Source organism: Plodia interpunctella, chromosome 21 (assembly GCF_027563975.2).
Source record: "Plodia interpunctella isolate USDA-ARS_2022_Savannah chromosome 21, ilPloInte3.2, whole genome shotgun sequence".
Classification (NCBI taxonomy): Eukaryota; Metazoa; Arthropoda; class Insecta; order Lepidoptera; family Pyralidae; genus Plodia; species Plodia interpunctella.
In genome coordinates, this window is record NC_071314.1 from 946,711 (window position 1) to 968,925 (window position 22,215).

General features: G+C 34.7%; 2 protein-coding genes across 8 annotated transcripts in view; one reads left to right on the forward strand and one right to left on the reverse strand.

The window, feature by feature from the left end:
- LOC128678968 (protein adenylyltransferase SelO-like) overlaps positions 1-2,283 on the forward strand; it is a 40,119-nt gene extending 37,836 nt beyond the window's left edge. For both annotated transcript variants that reach the window (XM_053760884.2, XM_053760883.2), the window contains exons 8-12: positions 806-927; positions 1,224-1,353; positions 1,431-1,557; positions 1,877-2,010; positions 2,091-2,283. In XM_053760884.2, the coding sequence (XP_053616859.1) occupies positions 806-927; positions 1,224-1,353; positions 1,431-1,557; positions 1,877-2,010; positions 2,091-2,213 (636 nt within the window). In that variant the 3' untranslated portion in view covers positions 2,214-2,283. The remainder of the gene's footprint in view (positions 1-805; positions 928-1,223; positions 1,354-1,430; positions 1,558-1,876; positions 2,011-2,090) is intronic.
- Positions 2,284-5,169: 2,886 nt separating this feature from the next.
- Prestin (prestin) overlaps positions 5,170-22,215 on the reverse strand; it is a 37,019-nt gene continuing 19,973 nt past the window's right edge. For all 6 annotated transcript variants that reach the window (XM_053760882.1, XM_053760879.2, XM_053760876.2 and 3 more), the window contains 14 exons: positions 21,728-21,873; positions 20,705-20,762; positions 20,068-20,159; positions 19,543-19,707; positions 18,886-18,990; positions 18,474-18,607; positions 17,299-17,461; positions 16,742-16,822; positions 16,390-16,553; positions 15,268-15,348; positions 11,864-11,987; positions 9,867-10,055; positions 9,007-9,133; positions 5,170-7,757 (listed from right to left, as the gene is read on the reverse strand). In XM_053760882.1, the coding sequence (XP_053616857.1) occupies positions 7,609-7,757; positions 9,007-9,133; positions 9,867-10,055; positions 11,864-11,987; positions 15,268-15,348; positions 16,390-16,553; positions 16,742-16,822; positions 17,299-17,461; positions 18,474-18,607; positions 18,886-18,990; positions 19,543-19,707; positions 20,068-20,159; positions 20,705-20,762; positions 21,728-21,873 (1,778 nt within the window). In that variant the 3' untranslated portion in view covers positions 5,170-7,608. The remainder of the gene's footprint in view (positions 7,758-9,006; positions 9,134-9,866; positions 10,056-11,863; positions 11,988-15,267; positions 15,349-16,389; positions 16,554-16,741; positions 16,823-17,298; positions 17,462-18,473; positions 18,608-18,885; positions 18,991-19,542; positions 19,708-20,067; positions 20,160-20,704; positions 20,763-21,727; positions 21,874-22,215) is intronic.

Sequence of the window (22,215 nt, forward strand, 5' to 3'; positions counted from 1 at the left end):
AGCTTTGGGTCTCACCATGTATACTATATGTTTTTGGGATCGCTGAATCCGAATCCGAGGTCAATGTAACCCCTGCACGTCAGGCTTTGGACATAACCTCAAAAAACACTCTAAAATCCATTATAGAATCCAAGCCACGATAGTTTTGCTGTTGGTTTTCCTATTGGTTTAGTCAATTTTAAAGTGTTTTTTGAGGTTATGTCAAAAACCTGACGTGCTGGGGTAAAATTGACCTCGGATTTGGATTCAGCGACCTCGAAAACATATAGTATACATAGTCAGACTCCCAGGCTGGAATTTTTTTTTTTATATGGTTTTAGTGGATGTTAAAGTGTTTTTTGAGGTTATGTCAAAAACCTGATGTGCTGGGGTAAAATTGACCTCGGATTCGGATTCAGCGATCAGAAAAACATATAGTATACATGGTGAGACCCAAAGCTCGAAAAAAATTTTATTTTTTTTTCATTTTTAATGGATTTTAGAGTGTTTTTTGAGGTTATGTCCAAACCCTGACGTGCTGGGGTTAAATTGACTTCGGATTCGGATTCAGCGACCCCAAAAACATGTAGTAGACATAGTCAGACTCCCAGGCCAAAACTTTTTTTTTTTTGTGTGGCTGTGTTATTATTATTCAAAGTTATTTTAGACCTTGCGGTGTGAATAGATAATAATATACTTAAGGTCCATGGTGCTTTCATAATAAATGGCAAGAAATCCTATTTGCTTAAATTTACTTAATTTACACATTACGTTCCATCTAATATTAATCACGACGATGATTCCAATGATCGTGATGTACATACAGGTCGTTGTTTGGAACGTGGGGCAACTGGCAAACGCTCTCAAGCCGCTGCTGACTTCATCCCAGCAAGTGCACATGTCTCACATCCTGAAGACCTTGGATACTTACTGCAAGAATAAGATATTGTGAGTAAAGAAAAGATTTGTCTGCCAACTAGGGAAGTGGAGACGTAAAAGTAGGAAAGCGAACCTTGGGCTCTGATGCTCATCGGCTAAGGAAGGAACCGGGAAAACGCTCGTGAGATGAGAGACAGAGTATAGAAAAAAATTGCATCGAAAGAAATTGTGCTCATCTAATCTGAGTTATAAGTTAATTTACGTCTTTTTGTTAGTCATAGGAAAATGCTGGATGATCCAGGCATTTAATATCCAGTAAATGTTTTGGTCGATAGAGAAGGGATTGATATGGTAATTGTTTTCAGGGAAACATTCTTGATGAAGGTGGGACTGAAAGAGGAGCGGTGGGGAGACGAGCTGTTGATCGAGAAACTTCTAGATATGATGCAGCAAACCGGCGCAGATTTCACGTCCACTTTCAGGCAACTTGCTGAAGTATTACTCTTGATATGTTTATATTGTATAATTACAGTTCAATGGTGAAATTCTGTTACTTGTTTATTACATTACAGCTAGAGCCATGTGAAATGGTGAGCGAATGTAAGCTGGAAGAGAAATGGGCTTTGAAACGGCTGTCGTCACATGCGTCGTGGGGCTGCTGGCTAGACCAGTACCGCGAGCGGCTTGACAAAGAAGCTGGTGTGTTGTGTTTCATTATTGTCTTCACAGTCTTTCACACACACATTATGACAATTACAAAACACCTGATATTTGCCTTGCTTCCTGCACCTTCCTTGTGATTGGAAAATAGAATGGACTGTTAGTCCACCCGTCAACCACGACGGGTGGACTAATAGTCCATTCTATTTTTAAATAGTTAATAGTTATTAACCTACACGACTGATCCAATACGGATAGGTTTAACGACAACAAACACAGTAGCCGTGAACTAAGCGTACAAGTGTCACAAAAACAAGACATTTTCTTAATAAATTTTATTTTCAAAATAATTGTACAGTTGACGCCAGCTCATGCGGTATGTTCGAGGATGAGAGACGCCGGCGCATGTTGAGCGTGAACCCCGCGTACGTGCCGCGCAACTGGCTGCTGCACGAAGCGATCCTGGACGCTGAAAAGGAAGACTTCCAAAAAGTATGTCATCAGTATATATATTTATATAACTCGTTACTTATAATTGGTAAATAAACCGACGTTGAAATATTTATTTTCAGGTGAGGTTCCTCCTAGAAGTAATGCGGAATCCATATGAAGTACAGCCTGAAGCAGAAAAGCGTGGCTTCTCCAGTCAGCCGCCTCTTTGGGCCTATGAGCTGAAAATTAGTTGTTCCACCTAGACTAAACCCATTTGTTTTTCAATTATTTTTTTGCTATTAAAATACTGAACTTATCTGTCCCTTTAGTAATTCATTGCATATATATTTCGTCCTGTGGTCTAGGTGTCCTCATATTGTAGACATAGATATTTAAAGAAATGTCTGTATCTACCAAATTAGTACCTAGGTTCATCGGAAATATCAGACCGCGCGCTTACTTATACAAAGAACTTTCGTTGGTATATATCAAAGACATATAAGCTGACTTTGCCTATATTGCTGCATACCTATATCACGCAACATATTCTGTGTAAAAGTTGCTGTAGTTTCACTATTGTATTGCTGATGGTCTAACTTAAAAACTTTTTCTTGGTTTATGAAATGAATGAATAGTGTTTTGTGCGCCTATCGAATGCGAAATATCTTTGAATACATCATTTTATTATGGCAAACTCATGGATTTAATAAGTACTTCGGAGTATCTACTAATTCCATGGCCAAACTAGCTTACAATCAAGTAGTACAAAATTAAAACAGAGAAGGGCACGTAGGTTAAAATAATAATAATACAACAACTTCATAACATTTTCCATGGAAAATATAAAGTATAAAATCGATCGACTTATAATACCAAGTTCACATCTCTATAAATGTAAAAATGACATTTCACTTTCATTTCCGGAAAAAAAATAAAATAAATGGTCTCGTATCATTTGAATTTCCATATTGTCATTTAATTAGAATTATGTATTAATTATTACATTGTTTTTAATAGTAATGGACATTTGGAACAAATAAAAAATAGAAGATGATGGTTAATAAAACAATAATAGTTTGTACATGACTTCCTGTGCGGTAAAATTTTCTCTTTGACATTTTTAAATAAATAACGGAGGTACAAAACGAAAATTTTTTGCCTTATTACCTACATTTCAAACATAATTTTCTCGGACTGAATTACATCATAGAAAATCTTAAAAGAAATTTCCTCGAAATGAGCCGAGACTTCGACACGGTAGATTTGACGAGCTCTTTTTATCAAATAGATTACAATAATTATTTGCTGAGTGATACAATTATTGAAATAAACGATTCGTTCACGACTAACAACAGTGTTCGAAGGAGAGAGACTGAAAACAGCAGAAACAGGAACAGACGTAGACCTAGGCCTACCACAACAACTGTGGAAGATAGTGTTGATGCCGTAAATGATTCAGTTATCGTAGTAAATAATTCAGACGAACAAAGGAGTCCGGCTAAGAAAGGAAGTCCAGGAAAAAGACGCCGTGGAGCAGCCGATTCAGCAAATCCTGTTGAAGTAGTAAGTCTTTATATTCCTTCCGTTGTGGATGACTCCTTTTTGATGCAATCAGGTGAAAATTCCAGAGTTTCACTCCCTGTTATAGTGTATGTGCAGCGTGGGCGTAACTATTCATGCATGTCATGAGAGCGCACGGAGCAAAAATGTATTGACGCCCTTTGCTTATCAATGTAGGTATCATATTGACTTGTGTATGAGTAACGTTGCCCGCGGCTCCGTCGTGGGTGTGTTTGATCTCGAGTCTTAACTATATGTATACACATTTTCTTGAGACTTTTTTAAAATTAAAATGGAATCGAAAAGAAATATTTAATTAATTGCTTCATCTATTTACAGAATGACAATACCGAGGATACGCCAGAAATCAGCCCCAAAAAGACTAAAAAATCCGTGCTAGAATGCCCAATATGTTGGGACGATATGCTCAACAAACCTTTAGCTTCGACCAAATGCGGCCATGTTTTTTGCAAGAAATGCCTAAAGAAATCGCTTAAAACAATGAAAAGATGCCCCAAATGCAGACAGTCTTTAAACGGAAACAAAGCGTTTCACCCCTTGTACCTTTCTTAAGTTTTTTTTTTTAAATTAAAGTGTTGTGTAAATTATTATTAGATTAGAAATCGGTAAAAAGAGAAAAGTTGTCCTTTGTGACGAGCTTTGTTCGCCTTTCCCTAGTGTTAATTTTTGTGTATGTTTAGGACTGTTCTTGATTAGGTAAGGTTCCATTTTGGATGTGATCTTAGGGATTTAGTCCCTATTGAAAATTTTCACATTTAAACTTCACTTTTGAGAATATTCTCCATTTCATTAATAGTAACACTGCAAAACTAGTGGCATTTCTGCAATAAAGGATAAAAAAAAATAGCAAGCGCTGTAAAAAAATCGTATAGTTCAAAATGTCTTGTTTTCATTGACTCGGGTATATACCTAGGCGATAGGTTACCTGTTAAATCGTAACTAGACAATAGTATATATCATAACGAGGTGTAATGGAATAACATCAATATTTACTTGGGCAATTACGTAAAAATACATTTTGAAAATCTAGACCTATTTCTGTGACCGAATGGCCATTAGTTCATTCAATATTCATATCCAGTTTCCATGATTTTCGAATCTCCATTATGTTAGGACAGATTGCCCTTTCTGAGAGCTTGATTTTATTACAATTTTATTATATGTATAGATATTGCACCGAAGATTATTAATGTAATATTAATCAAGTATATTTCTTAGAATATTGTTTTAAAGATTGCCGAATCCGCCGGTACTAGATTCCATGTGTAGAGGCGTAATACAGTTCATTTTGTTGATTTTAACATAAGTTAAAATATCGATTGACGTGCTTTTGTCTTGTACATATAAGCGACTATCGGCGGGATCGATCATCTTAAACCTAAATCATTATTATTACTTGTTATTCATTTAATTAAATAATTGTCCTGGAGACTATCTTATGATTTGAATTTCTTATAGTTTTATTTCCATATTAATTTTTAATTCTCATCCTTTCACAGAAAAAGAACATAGGGCCTAGAAATTAGCGCACGGGAAAATTAAAAATTGTTACAAAAATTTCTTATAGGATGTCATAATTTCATTGCCTAAGGACCATATACGATTTATCCGACCTTACCTAATTAAAAAAACAAATACTTATTGTAAAATATTCGATATTTATTGTTTTATCTAAGTACACTTCATATAAGGTACAAAATATCACAATATTCTTATAAATCTAAATATATGACACTATCATTGTACAGTTCAATACTAAATAAATTCGCTACATTACAAGTACATTTCAAAATAAAAAGGTATGACAAAATTATTTTAACGGCAAATTCATTACACGATACAACAATCACCTGTCACCAATATAAATCCAAACATTGGATTGCATTGCTCAATTTATTTAGTGATCTAGATTATATGTACATGTCTACATTTAGGCTTCGAATAAATGCTTTCCAAAAATTTCTAAAGCAAATACGAAAAACAATTCCTCATTTTATATAAATAACTGTTTCAGTCATTTTATAGTAACAAAAAAAAAAACAGTTTGTTTTTAAAAATTTTTGGCCCCCAAGAATAGTATGTGTCAGTATTTGACTCGCCCTTAAATTAATTTTGTGACCTCACAGTGCCACTGCCACACATAAATATATCTTTACAAAAAGTACTAACAATTTAGAAAAATAATCTTACATGCCTTCTAGTGCACAAATTAACTAGTGCGAAAGTTAATAGTAACTAATGGAGACTCTTAATTCATTTTGAACCAATTACATAAACCAAATGATGAATATAGAGGACGCGCTGTCTCCAACAACACTTGGTGTTTACCAAACAATCTTGATCATTATTTTGTGTTGCAATTGCAAAATAATTTAGTTCGTTTTAAATACATTTTAATTTTCTTGACAAGACTGTAACTTTTTAAAAATATATGTATATGTATTCAAATATAAAAATTATCACTAGCCTCATTATAAATAATTTATATATAATAAGTACATTACTTCTTTTGCTCATAGCAAAATTAACATTTCGTAGTCTGTTGCTTTATAGCATTATAATTATTTAAATGCTATTATTTGGAATATAATATACATATATAAATCAACGAAGTTTTTTAGCCAATTTAATAAGTCAGTTAGTCAATTAGAAAGAGAAATTAGAAGAAGAAATAATAGCAGTACTTGACTACGAAATTTTTACGACGAGGTTAGCTTATCTTAGCATGAGATTTTCACAAGAACGTATACAAATTACGTTAACAAAAATTACATCAAAAATGTTTGAAAGTTCACCGATATTGTTCGCATCATGTCATCAGATAGAAAAAAAAAAATTCTATTTCTAAAAGAGCCGAATTTGTTTCAAAAACGCTGAACACACATTTGCGATTTAATTATATCTAGCTTTAAAAAAAGTCGATATCCGTTCAGCCGTTTCGGCTGCTACGAAGCCACGTACATACAAATACACAGGGCTTAAAAGTTATAAATACGGAAAGCAGCGCCTCTATCGAATGAAAAATGGAATATTTCTTTTCCATAACAGGTATACATTTTGATGTTCTCGTAAAAACTCACGATGCTGTATTAAGTATCTATGTAAGCATTATTTATTTGTAAATATTGTAATCGGTATCTGGCTGTAATCTACTTTACACCTTATGCCAGCTCGACACTGTCGCCGAATTCGGACACATGCCGACGAGAATGCATGTGTGTTTATTTATTTAATTAGATTTATTTACCGCAGTGATAAAGCAGCAATGTATACCGAATCCGCCAAAGTTTGGCGAACTGTTCGACGACAGTGTGGAGCCGGCATTACATAAAATACCTACCAAAATTGCCATCTTACGACGTGATCTAACAAACGAATCGAACTAACAGGAAAAATGTTGATGTCATCTGATTGGTAGGACAAAGGAAGTCGGACCGCGTGACAAGAATGTTTTGTCCATATTTAACATACACCCACGGTAAAAGATTTTATATACGGGTACATATTTTATACTTTTGACACAGTTAATATTATCAAATTTATAAAGTACCTACCCAACTTTTTAAGTACCTAAGCAAAATTTACATAAATAATAAATAACAGTGACAAAAACAGCGTATTTTTGTCACTGTTATTCATTAGATTAAATATGAATTCACAACCAAATAATAATTTAATATGTAACATTCTTTGAGGAATGTTCGCGATCATCCAGTATTGAAAAAAATAAACTCCGTGAAATCAAATCATATATCGGAATGCAAATAAAGCGTTTTGTTACAATCGAAGCACTGTTGATTTCTAGAGTCACATTAAAACATGTAAAAAAATATGTATTTTAAATAATATCATTATGTATGTAGGTATATCAATTATACCGCCGTTTAAAAATATATATTTTTTTATCTTAGAATTTTAAAATATACACAGATTTCTTGTAATAAGAACCTTATTATACAGATAGAAAAATAAAAATAAAAAATCTTTCATCTGTCTTCAAATTCTAAATTTGAAATGAAAAAAAGAAATAAAAACATTTCAACATGGTTGCTAACCCAATGGCTCTCAAAATGTTCGTCACGCTATATTTACAGATGTGGTTCTCTGTCGTTTCGACTCCAGCACTTTGTAATACACTACTGCGTCGTGAACCGTAGGGAACGTGTCCAGCTGCAGTCTGTCAGACTCTAGCGAGTTGTATTTGTCTATCATTTCCAGTACTGGGCCTGAAATTGTACACTTTATAAAATGTCACACTCTTTAAGACATACAGTCAACAGTAAGCATCGACTATGCATATTATCCCACTATCCCACTAATATTATAAAGGTGAAAGTTTCTGAGTAGTTTGTTAATTCTTTACGATCAGGCCAATTAATTGAGGTAAATTAAAGTAGCTGATACCTTGGATTAAAACGTAGGCTACTTTTATTCACAAAATTACGCGATTCCCGTAAGATTTGGTCAAAAACTCAGATAGTCAATGACGCCTTTTTAAAATAGATGGCGCTACTGTGCATTAAAACGTAAGTATTTTTTTACGTTAGACGGGTAACACCGCGGCTAGTTAGAGTTTGCATATATAGGAAAATTACTAGTATAGAAAATTGAAAATTCGGATCGGTATTCCCACGCTGCCACCGTTTAAAAAACTTATACAATTACTAGCTTCCGCCCGCGGCTTCGCCCGCGTAAATTCCACACGGGAACAGTTATTTTTCAGGGATGATACGATCTCAAGTAGCTGCAAAACAAAAATCTTGTGTATTTTTCAACAACAGCTTCAGAGTTGCATTGCACGGGCGGGTGACGGTTCGTGCGGTGGAACATCAAGTTTGGTTATGGTATACAGTTACGCGCGACATAGGGGCGCGTAGGAATATTATTGTCTATAGAGACGAGCATAGTCGAGGCAACGTACTTGTTGATTGGTTTATGTCAAGTAATGAAAATTACATCCATACTATACTAATCTACACTATTATTATAATGAGGTAAGCGTTTGTGACTTGTGAGTTTGTATGTTTGAGGCGGGTAATCTCCGAAACTACCGAACCGATTTACACATTCTTTCACTATTCGAAATTTAGAAAGGTACTTTATTTAAGATTGCTATAGGCTATATTTTCTCTCAATATTCCCACGAGAGCGAAGCAACGGGACACATCTAGTAATATAATAAAGAGAAAAGATTTGTATTTTTGTCTTTTTTTTTTGTAAATTAATAAACTCAATTTTGATGAGATTTGACACAGAGATAGACGAAACCTTTTAGAGTGACATAGGGTATATTTTTTATTATAGTTTTACCCGAGCGAAGCCAGGACGGATCTCTAGTTTTCAATAAAAAATATTATTTGTTATTAATTCCGATCTGAATTCCTACATTTATCAACCATTAGGGTCGTCACATCTCCGAAAGTATAATGTATCTAGGAACATACGAATATTACAGAGACAGAGGATACTACATACCGTTAGCTCCGGCGAGCAACACTGTAATGTTGCTGGCCACTAGCTCCTTTTGCACTGCGACCAGACTCTTGATGCCCGGCGCGTCCACGTACGACAGCGCTGTCGCGTCGATTATCACGCATTTTACCTGGAAATATCGTCAATTACTTGTTTTTCGAGTGTATTAATCGCTAACACTGGTGTTGAGATTTTATTCAAGTCTCCTTAAGGCATCTGACGTGACTTTTACGATTTAAACTGTCAACCAGTGTGCAAGTTTCCCCACGGTGTTTTCCCTTCAACAGAAGCAAGTGGTGGTCGATGAAAACTAAGTAGGTACATTAGTCTAATGTGGCACGAGTAAGAATTAATACTAGTCGCGTCCCAACACTTCGAATCAGTGGGATTTTCACAATGAAATATAGTGGAAAAAGAGCAAAATTATTATGGATTCAACTGATAATTCGATGAAGATCCAAACGAAAATGCTTTTCGAACAGAAGCCGAAAAAGAAGACGCTCTTTACAAAATGTACGGAGTGGAGATGCGGTTTTACTGTTTATATTTCATCATAAGAGTCTATTCGAAGTGAGACGCAGCGAACCAATCACATTGCAGTGTGGTTGTCGTTGCGTCACAATCGCGCAATGTGATTGGCTAGCTGCGTCTCACTGCGAATCGCCTCGACATCATGATGTAAACAACAAATTCGCAATAAGTACCAATACGTACACTGGTCTCAAAAATCAACCAGATATTCGAACTATGCTTATATTTAACAGTAAATAGGTTATAAACCTACTTGGAAATTCTATTAGAACCCACTGGAATTTGGTCTAGTACATAGTTCTACTAATTGGGAATTTTAGAATCCAACTTACCGAATTTCTACTAGGCTGCCACTCGGACGACTCGCTCTTGGCCAGATTGTTGTCCTCATCGGTCTCCTGGACCACGGCCGTCCTCTGGTAACCAATCTTCCTGAACAACGTCTCTCTGAACAGGTTCTTAGTGGCGAAATTTAAACCACCACAGTAATGGAAGATTTTTATTCCTGGCAACTCTTCCGCCTATAAATAAAAAGAGTTACATACAGATAAATCTTCCATTTCACCCATACAAGATAGAGATGTGCGTATTAGAAATACATGATAACAGATGAGTCAGTGCGTTAACACTTTTTGTCCCTCATCAACCAAAATGAAACGGACCGATGAAGAATAAATTGTACAAATGTCAAAAACACAATAAATAAACATTAAAATTATTTAAAACAAGAAAATGTTATATCGCTTTTATTAATTACTAGCTGCGTCCCGGGGCTTCGCTTCCGTGGTAATTTCGCGGCAAAAAGTACCCAATGAACATTCAAAAGGTTATATTCAACCCGTGTACCAAATTTCATAACAATCCGTCCAGTAGATTTTGCGTGAAAGAGTAACAAACATACACACACACATCCAACTTTCACATTTATAGTATTAGTAGGACAGTAGACTTATTTTTTGAAAACAAGAGATTCACATTCATATATACCTCTATGAAAAAACAAAAGAGTTTTCAAGAACTTATTTTCTACTACAAAATAACCGAAAAAAAATAGAAAATTGTCTTATCGTCAGTCAGAATGTAACTGTCAGGCATTTATACAAATCGCACATGTAAATAATAAAAACATTTATAATTTTTAAATTTTATGTGTAAAATAGCTCCATAACATAACATTGAATGTGATCAGTCGCAATTTTAATTCAAGGCCCACGTAATTACTGTGGGTTACACACAAAATCTAGGATAAAATCATAAAGATAAAATCTCAAGACCGCTAAACAGAAAAAGATGAGGTTACTAAACACAAACAGATATGCCTACACGGCGGACTTCGAAATATGTTTCTTTGGTTTGATAAAATGGTTGGCATTTATTGTTTTCAATATAATTTTAATGACTGTCATACAATTCTTAGTGTTGTGTATTTATGAAGACTGTGAAATGGATCTATTAAGCAGAGGGCTTATTATGACTGAGGTAAATAATAGACATGAATAATAAACGCGACAAGCTGATATAGGAGTGTTATACAAACATTATACGACTATCACTAGAATAGAAAGTGCTATAAGAGTTTTATACTTATAAGATGCTTATAAGGAAACAAAGCTTGTATTCGAAAGTATATATAACGATGTACGATGTAATCATTCATAGAACAAATAGTGTAAAATAGAGCATGAGACATGAAACGAGCACCGAAGGAGGCGCGAAGGAGTCACAGAAGAAGTGCTTAAACGTATTTGATAATGTAAAGTTTTTGTCGTTCCACAAGTTTTGCTTAAACAACGTTAATATAATTAGTTTTCCAGGTATTGTCTTTATTGTTAACATCATGGTTTATTCCGATTCGCTTTTCTTGTGTTACACATGAGATCATGAAAAATCTTGTCGAAGTGTTATTTATAACACTGGTTAAGCATACACAACAAATTATAATCCATCTAGGGAGGGCGGTATCCACAGAAGTCATGTCAGATGCCTTTAAGCGAGTTAAATAGATTCTGACACCAGCCAATGTTAGTACCAATCTTAAGGAAATTACTATCCATATTAATATTATAATGAGAATAGATTTGTATTTTTATTTGTAACGAATAAACTCAAAAAGTTTTGGGCCGGATTTTAATGAAGTTTGTCACAGAGATAGACGAAACCTTCAGGGCATACGCTACTTTTTTATTTTGGTTTTACCCGAGCGAAGCCGGGGCGGGCCGATAGTATGATATAAAATTTTACATGAAAAATTGGCTGTAAGGGTATAAATTTCTCAATAAATTATTTGCATTTTTTATTTGGTGGAGTAGGATATTGAAATATAACTTACCGCGCGATACCTCTTTGTGTCTAAATATAGGTCAGTATTCAGTACTCTGCCTAAAAGACAAGTGTAGGGCTTCTGCGACCGACAGAATAGGGCTCCAACGCTCGCCACCAGCCCTGCTGCCAACCTTATAGACAAATGTCGTTAATTTAGCATAAAAAACACGTTTTTTCAAATTCAAATTCAAATTCAAATCATTTATTGCAAATGTAGGTAACACAGGGATTTTATACATGTACAAATAGTATCGCTACATTTTGCCTTTCGGCATGCAATACTGAAATACAAAATAAATACAATTTTAGATTTAAATTTAAAGTGATAGATAATAAGTCGAATACGTGCACATTCCATTTCAATTCAGTTATACAATTCATTATAATAATTTTATGTCAATTTCAATTATAAAAAAATAAAAATACCAATTTACAAAATGTCAGAGAGATACTCGTCAATACTATAATATACCTTGTTTTTTAGCAAATTCAGGACACTACGTTTGAACTGTACATAATTTAATGACAGTATGTCATTTGGTAAATGGTTATAAAATCTTGGTGCCTGAAATACACAGTTGTTATGGAAATATCCAGATTTACTTATTGGACCACAAACTTTGTTAGGATATCTACTACTATTACGTTTTGTGTATAAATGTATATTCCTTTTTACAAATGTTACACATTCAAATATATATAAACATGGGACTGTAAGTATTCCTAAATCTTTAAAATGCGATTTACAACTGTCGGTCTGCTTCTGCAGTTTACAAATTGCTCTTATGCATCTCTTTTGTGCTCTAAATACTACTTCCTTTTCGGTAGAATTACCCCAAAACATAATTCCATAGCGTAGGGCAGATGAAACATATGCATGGTAGGAAACTAACACCGCTGGTTTATTGACTACTTTACCAAGCATATAGAGAGCATAAGAGAATCTGTACAGCTTATTACAAACACTTTGAGCATGGAGTTTCCATCCAAGGTTAGTGTCTATGTAGATGCCTAGGAATTTCGCATTGTTTACATCAGAAACTTTAGAGCCTAGATATTCTATGTCCATTGGATGGGATTTTTTTCTTTGGTCACGAAAACGCATAATTTTTGTTTTGTCAACATTTATCTTTAAATTATTAGATTTCAACCAATTTATAATACCTTCCAAGGAGTTGTTTATTTCATTTTGTAAGGTTGTGTTATCCTTTCCAGTAAAAATAACGGTACTATCATCAGCAAATAATACTACTTGATGATTTACTGTTTTTGGGAAATCATTTATGTAGATAAGAAACAGTAATGGTCCCAGGATACTACCTTGAGGGACTCCGCAATGAAGGGTTCGAGTTTTGGACATGTACTTTTTTTCAGTTCTTGACTTTGGGCATATTTGTTTTACTACTGTTATTTGTTTTCTATTTTCTAGGTATGATTTTAGCAGATCATAGGCCTTTCCCCTAATGCCGTAGGCCTGAAGTTTAAGTAAAAGAATATTGTGGTCTACACAATCAAAAGCATTTGAGAGATCCATGTACATTGCACAAACGGATTTATTTGCATTTAAGTTAGTAAGTACAGTGTTTAAAAAGTGAAAATTGCTTCATTTATTGTTCTATTTTTTCTAAACCCTGCTTGTTCTTTGCAGAGTAATTTATATTTCTCTAGATAGTCATATATATTTCTATGTAAAACCTTTTCAAAAATCTTTGCCAATATAGGTATTAGAGCAATCGGTCTATAGCAGGACATATCTTTACGGTCATTTTTCTTAAAAACGGGGACTATGACAGATGTTTTCAATCTTTCTGTAAAACACCCCCTCTGATATACATAAATTTAAAATATGGCTTAATACGGGGCTGATAACGTCTGATGTACGTTTTAATATTTTTGTGCATATTTCATCGTATCCTGTGCTATTTGTGTTTTCAAGGGATTGAATTATTTTGTGTATGTCATATGGTGTAGTTGGAGTCATAAAAATTGAATTTTGGGCAGATGTTACAGCTATGTTATGTTTTACAGGTACTTTATCCTTACTAAACTTGTCAACAAAATAATTATTAAAAGCCTCTGCTATTTCGGCTGGATTATTTAATAAAGCGTTGCCACTCTTTACACTTTGTATTTGGTCTTTGGGTACATTATTTTTCATTTGGTTAATTATGTTCCATGTCGCTTTAGATTTGTTTGTCGATGATTTTATATAATAGTCATTTTGTGATTTTTGTGTTAGTGTGATAATTTTATTTAGCTTTTTCGAATATAGCTTGAACTTGGTTTTGTTTGACTGGTTACTTTTTTTTCTATATTGCCACAGTAGCTCTCTCTTGCGTTTGCAACACATTTTTATGCCTTTCGAGATCCAGCGTGGCTTCTTACGGGTATTTATTTTTATGCGGCATAGAGGGAAGCATAGTTTATACAGTAATACAAACAGGTCATGAAATAAATTGAATGCTGTGTTTGGATTTTTACATGCGTAAATATCCATAAATTTTAGGCTTTTCAAGTGGGAGCAGAATTTTCTTACATTTTCTTCGCAGTAATCTCTTCTATAAATATACCACGATTTAAGAGAAACTAGTGTTGGTAGTGGACATGACAGCAATTGAGCTGTGTGGTCAGACAGTGCAAATTCTATAACTTCACCAGTGGAGCCTTTTTTTTAAATCCCCAACCCAACGACAGAGGTAATACGTTTAACGTAACTGTGTATATCTGAATATCTATCCGTGGCATCGTTACAGACAAGGGTGAATTCCACGAGCGTTTTGACCTCCGCCGCGGGATATCATTAGTGTTTATTAAATTGTACCATACATAGTAATCAATTTAATTATCCTATTTTATAAATAAGTAAAGTACTGGTAAATTTTAATTTTAATGTTAAATTTAAAAAAAAAATTCTTTATTTAAAAAAAAATGCGTTCAAACAGTCGTGAAATACATGCCCCAAACGGCTCAACCAATTTAGATATAGTTTGAAAGAGACAGTGTTCTTGGCTATGTACTCGTATATATGTGTGAAAATAATTTTTGAAATTGTCAGCTCTTTTCTAGCAGAAGCCAGCAACCGCGGATGGGTTATTTTTTAATTTTTAATTTAGATCTTATTTACAAAAATGACCGCTTTTGCCACAAGCTTTTATTATAGTCAGAGAGATATTTTTTATTTCCGAACATATTCAAATTTATGAAAATTCCATTACATTTCATTTGGACTTCGTGTGATTTTGTAGGGATTGCTCCTCTTTTTTAAAACATTTATGGCTTCGATGTCAAAATACCTACCTACTTAAAAATTACAAGTCTTGTAATACTTATTCGATGGTTACCCTTGAGTTTTCCAGGAAAATGTTACGAGATTTTAATTACAGTTCGATCGTAATCAAATATAATACTAACCCAATGTCGATATTAACGAACGCAGTCATGATGAAGGTAACCAACCAGACAACGGCGTCTAGTTTGCTCAGCTTCCAAAATCTTAAACAAAAAGAAAAACGTTTATTTTGTGTAATTAATTACATGAAATACCTATAAATAAAACTAGTTTTCATAAATATAAAGAATATAGAAGATCGTATAATTGAATGAAGATAAAATATAGTAAAACAATATATACATACAACACAAAAAGGTCCTCTACAGCCTAAACTTACTAAACTTAGTGTAATTTCACTTTGTAAAATATAACTTGAGTCCTATCTCTCTCATCTGACATTTTTCCCGGTTTCTTCCAATGAGCGTCGGAGCCCAGGGTCCTATGACAGATGACAAATATGACAAAAAAAAATACATCTGTGTCTGTCACTCACATTGGAATGTATCGGTTGATCCTGTTGTCATAGGAGTCAAGAAATTTTACAAAGTTAAGATATTTGGTTGATTTATTGGTTACATGAATCAGTATTGACGACCTCGGTGGCGCAGTGATAAAGTGCTTGCCACTGAACCGAGAGGTCCCGGGTTCGATCCCCGGTCGGGTCATGATGGAAAACGATCTTTTTCTGATTGGCCCGGGTCTTGGATGTTTGTTGTATTTGTTATAAAATATAGTATCGTTGAGTTAGTATCCCATAACACAAGTCTCGAACTTACTTTGGGGCTAGCTCAATCTGTGTGGTTTGTCCTAATATAAGATATATATATATATATATATATATATATATATATATATATATATATATATATTTAGTATAACAAGAAATTCCTCAGTGGCCTAATGGTCATCACGCCGGACTGCTACACTGGAGGCCCCGGGTTCGAGCCCCGGTCAAGTCAACATGGAAAATTATCTTTTTCAGATTGACCTGGGTCTTGGATGACTATCTACATATGTATATGTTATAGAATATAGTATCGTTGAGTTAGTATCCTAGAATACAAGTTTCGAACTTACTTTGGGGCTAGCTCAATCTGTGTGATTTGTCCTAATATATTATTTATTTATTCTTAAGAAAAACTATCCGATCCGCGATCATATTCCACAATGTTAATGCGTATTACATTAAGGTTTATACTCACTTGGGCAGGTCAGTAACTTGCATAAACATCCCTTTAAGTGACACCACAATGATGCTCGCCAGCACGCACCGCGGCAGATCCTCGAAGAAAGGTCCGATCCACAACAACACGCATAGGATCAATAGCGCACTTACTAGCGATGTAACGCCCGTTTTCGCTCCTGCCTGAAGAAAAAACACATTTTTTTTTTAAATATAATTCATCGTGAATTATAAACCACAATTCAGATTTTACATTACGACTTTTACATTTACGAATATTTTATTGAACAATATCAAATTTTTGACACTTTATTTTAATTTTGAATTTGATTAAGAAATTTTTGAAAATCACATTCCAGGCTGCTACCTACTTGATATTGTATGTAAGATCTTGAAAGACTCGCGCAGAGAGGAGCGCAGGTAAAGAATGAACCGAAGACGTTACTGGCACCCTGCAAACGAAAATAAGAACCAGTTTAATTTAAATTTAAAAAAGGAACGAATGTTCCAATATAAATAAATAAATTAGGACAAATCACACAGATTGAGCTGGTCCCAAAGTAAGCTCGAGACTTGTGTTATGGGATACTAACTCAACGATACTATATTTTATAACAAATACATATATAGATAAACATCCAAGACCCGGGCCAATCATAAAAAGATCATTTTCCATCATGACCCGACCGGGGATCGAACCTGAGACCTCTCGGTTCAGAGGCAAGCACATTACCACTGCGCCACCGAGGTCGTCAAAGTACAAAACATAGAAACTTACTTTCGCATTTTATAATATTATTAGTTAGGATGTTGCGGAATCAAACACAGGCCACCACGGCCCCGCGGAGGAGCAAAAAAATCGAACTGTATTTATTTTTTTTATTAATTTATTTAACATTCACAAACAAAATGTGTAAAGATCGCTCACCAAAGCCAACAGTTCCTGGTTAGCGTCAATCTCGTATTTCTCCTTGGCAGCGAATATGAGCGCCATTGACATAGTTATTGTGTACGTGACCATCGTGATTGTGAACGCGTCTACTGCGATATCTGGGAACAGCTCCACCGGAGGCACTTGCGGGATTGGTAAACTAGAATTTATTTGATCGTTTGTTTAATATAATTACTTTATTTACGAAAAAATACAGTACATATATCAAAATTAATACATGAAAGACTAGGCGGCTCGCCACGGCTTCGCTCGGGCAAAACCATAATAAAAAATAGCCAAGTCACTTCCTTAAGGTTTCACCTATCTCTGTGCCAAGTTTCATCGAAATCAACCATGTAGTTTTTTAGTTTATCCACTACATACAAAAAAAAACTTTTATCTTCATAATATTAGTATAAACACATGTACAATGGCAGACCTATCGCATATAGGGATCTCTTACAGTCAACAGGAGCGAGAGCTCGAGAGGACCTGTATGAAGAATATTTATTATATGTTACGGCGAAAGTCTCAAATGAACAGGCAACTAGACTTAGGTACAGCACATTTTAACCAACCTAAGTGGATTTCGGTAGAATATATAACTTTCAACACTAGCTGCGCCCCGTGGCTACGCTCCCGTGGAAATTTCTGGATGAAAAGTACGCTAGGTATGTGTTATTCCAGGTTATAATCTACCCGTGTACCAGATTTCATAACAATCCGTCCAGTAGATTTTGCGTGAAAGAGTGACAAATATACTTTAACAAAACAAACTTTCGCATTTATAATATTATTTATTTATAAGACTTTATTGTTCCAAGTAAAAACATACTTATAAACAAATGGCGAACTTAATGCTATAAGCATTCTCTCCCGGCTAACCATTAGGAGAAACAGAGAAAAGTTGAGCGGCGCAAAAATATCTTAAACACAAATAATTACTACCACATACTAAAATACAATAACAACTACATATATAAAATATAAATATAAATAGCAAAGCATATATACATAACACTACATATATATCAATATATGAATACATACAAACCAAAATAATAAAATTTATATCCAAGAAATACAGATAAAAGATAAACAGAAAAGGGAAAATCAGGAGAAAAGGAGTACAAAAGATGAGAATTATTAGTGGGGTTACAAGTAGCACTCACCCCGTAGGGATGTTGCCCACCAAGCTGATACCGTACAGAGCGTTGAGTCCCGCCAACTGAGACACCAGCGTGCCTACCACGATCGCTATCAACTCTATAGGCACCGGCACGCGGCTGCGCTTGCTTACCCACGGCTTGAACACAACAAAATTAAACAATGTACAGATGTTACACGCGCACGTACTTTTTTAAATCTCGAATATTTCGGACCGATTTGGAATACAATAGTGAAAATAATTTGTCTATTAAGAATTTGTTTTCATAATTTGTTACAGATTTTATTAATAGAAATATTTCATTATTAAGATGAATCTAATAAGTTACATACTTGGATTGGTGGACAGACAGACAGACAGACCTTCGCTTTCTTTTATAATATTAGTATGGAAGTGTGGATTTCTTAAGTACATACCTTCAGAAGTTCGTTGTTGAGTGCTATCACAAGGCATGCGATAAAGGATATCAATATAGCGGCAAGATTCGTATTTGTCATGTTCTTGCAAATATCTATTATAGTCTGAAACAAATTACAACTACAATTAAGACAATCCCAATACTGGAAATTCTTGAAGGATGCAGTGTAACAACCATAAGCTAAAACTCATTTACACCATCGTGTCATCCCCTTTACGCCCACCAACTCAACTTCCAACCAAATGAATGAATTTAATTATTTTTTGAATGCCATTATATATAACTAAAATATAAGTCAAAATATTTAATAATAGGTAATTGTTTTTTTTTTCAGCACAAATAAGAATGGATATTTATGCAGTAAAAAAACAATGACCTGAACGAATGAATCGAAAATTGACAGCGAACGCGCATAGAACCATAGTCAATCTTCCATTTCACTCATAACAAGAAATAGTATTTGCAAATCCATGAGAAGAAACGTGACAAATTTTATCCTTCATCAGGTGGCCGGCTCAATCTATCAGTTTGTAAGGTATTAGAACGTGAAGTCGTACGGAAATCTCCATTTGGTTTTTTTCACACAGTTTGTTTTTGGTATTTGCCACGATGTCTATAATTTTCTATGTGTACATTATTATTGAACAAAATGAACCTTAATTATCTTGTAATTGCCAGAGGTCTTGGGCAGCTTGACGCCCAGCAAGTCCTTGAGCTGCGACGCGAGCACGTGGAAGGACGCGGCCGTGGTGAAGCCCGACACCAGCGGCTCTGAGAGTAGCGTCGACACCGCGCCCAGGCGCAGCGTCCACATCAACATCTATTACCAATTATTTGATTCAATCAAAAACAAAAAAACAAATCATTCATTCAGAAACTAGACCTTCACAAGCACTTTTCCACGTAATATAGGTTATGAGAGCGATAGCAATATAAGTACTGTGCATCAAAAAGTTCATTGCAGTTCGGTGTCCAGTATCCTGATATTATAAATGCCTAAGTAAGTTTGTTTATTACCTCTTCACGCTCTATCTATTCAACCAGTCTTTTTGAAAATTTGCATACACGTAGTTTGAAGTGTGGTGAAGGACATAGGGTACCTTTCATCCCGGAAAATTAACGCAGGCGGAGCCGCGGGCAAAAGCTAGTAACCTATAATTTCATGACGTGTATACCATACCTGAAATATCCCCACAGATATCGTTACAATACTGAGCACTTGTAACGGAGTGTAGTCCACCGAATTTGATGTGGCTATTATTGTATCTGATTCTGTAATTAAAGATTTATTTATAAGCTTTACCACTATTGTACCAAAAACGATATACAAAATACAATGAAATTAAAAATGTTTATTGCAAATATTATTAGGTATGTGACTATATGTCTATTGCACGACAGCAATGACTAATTGTGAGACTATATAGCTTCAATAATTCAACCATAACATCGTAGGACTTTTAAGCAATAAATTATTTCATTAATTCATACAAACATTCATCCATTCGCTCATTCATACGTCCGTTCATTCGCTCATTCATACATCCGTTCATTCACACATTCGTTCGTTCGTTCATTCACACATTCATTCGTTCGTTCATTCACACATTCATTCGTTCGTTCATTCACTCATTCAGTCGTTCGTTTGTTCATTAATTCATTCTCATGGATATTTTACATCAGTTCTCTTAGCACTAGGAACACTGTTTATAATTTGGTGATTAAAAGATACTATACACGAGTCTGACAGATTGGTATGCAAAGAATTCGAACCTGGGACCGCCACAACACAACGCCTTTAGGTGACTTATACTAACCTGCTAAAGAGTTGTTCAGTGTTAAGTCCATATTAATAGTGGCATGTTGTGTTACAACCTGGAAACAAAATACAATAAACAGATTAAAAGAAGATTAGTTATTTACCTCTACAAGTTCCAACTGTAATCCGCTAGAGGCAGCACTGATGCGAACAATGGAATGTGAGGGTATTTTCAAGAGTATAAAACATCTCTTAAGAATGTATATTTTGTTTACGTTTTTGAACACCTTGACGACCTCGGTGGCGCAGTGGTAAAGTTCTTGCCACTGAACCGAGAGGTTCCGGGTTCGAACCCCGGTCAGGTCATGATGGAAAATGATCTTTTTCTGATTGACCCGGGTCTTGGATGTTTATCTATATATGTATTTGTTATAAAATATAGTATCGTTGAGTTAGTATCCCGTAACACAAGTCTCGAACTTACTTTGGGGCTAGCTCAATCTGTGTGATTTGTACTAATATATTTATTTATTTATTTGAACGATAAGAACTGTTTTAATTTCAATGATAATATTAAAAATACGAAAGTTTGTGAGGTTTTATATGTGTATATGTATGGGTTGGTATAAGGTTTTATATTGTATGTTTGTTCTTTCACGCGACATCTACTGGATGGATTGTTATGAAATTTGGTACACGGGTAGAATATAACCTGGAATAACACATATGATACTGGTTTTTTATCCCAAAATTCCCACGAGGGCTAAACGCCGGGGCGCAGTTAGTAATAAAATTTAAACTAGTAATTACTTAAAGTATTTTGTTAATGCAATATATTTTCAACAGCCATTTCAATAATGGTAAGCCGATCTGGCATGATAGGGACCAACACTGTTCAAATGAGTTTCTTTCGGCATTTCTTCTCAGCAGTGGTCGTTCCGAAATGCCAGTAGTTTGTAGCTTGTGAGAAATAACTATAAATATAAAGATTGACGAGAAAAAGTGCCTGTGAAGGTCTAATTTCTGAATAAATGATTTGAATTTGAATTTGAATTTCAAGAATAAGACGATAAATTTGTACCTTCCCTGCCATAAGACAAGCGACCGCGAACGTCCCCATAGACACGTGGGGGGAAGTTCCAAATATCACATAGACGAGTACAGGGAAGAAGGCCATGTACAACCCCACGATGGGTGGCACCTCTGCCAGTAACGCGTATGCCATTCCTAGAAAATAAAATGTACTATTTTGGTATTTAAGTTTTTACATAAACGCACACTAGCGTCCATCACATTTTAAATAAATATACCAATTTCTTTAGCGAAAACTAAAAAAATCCTCTCTCCGAATTATTGTACACTAGATAAAGGAATTTATTCTATATATATATATATATATATATATATAATTCATTAGACAATGTAATCACAGTCTACTAAACCGAAAACGGTGGCCACCAAAATCTTCATAGTAATCTTCAAGAATGCTTAGAATTGTGGTTTTATACTATGTAGTGAAAGCGGCGGTGGTGTAATGATTAAAACGCATCCTTGTGGACCGAAAGGTCT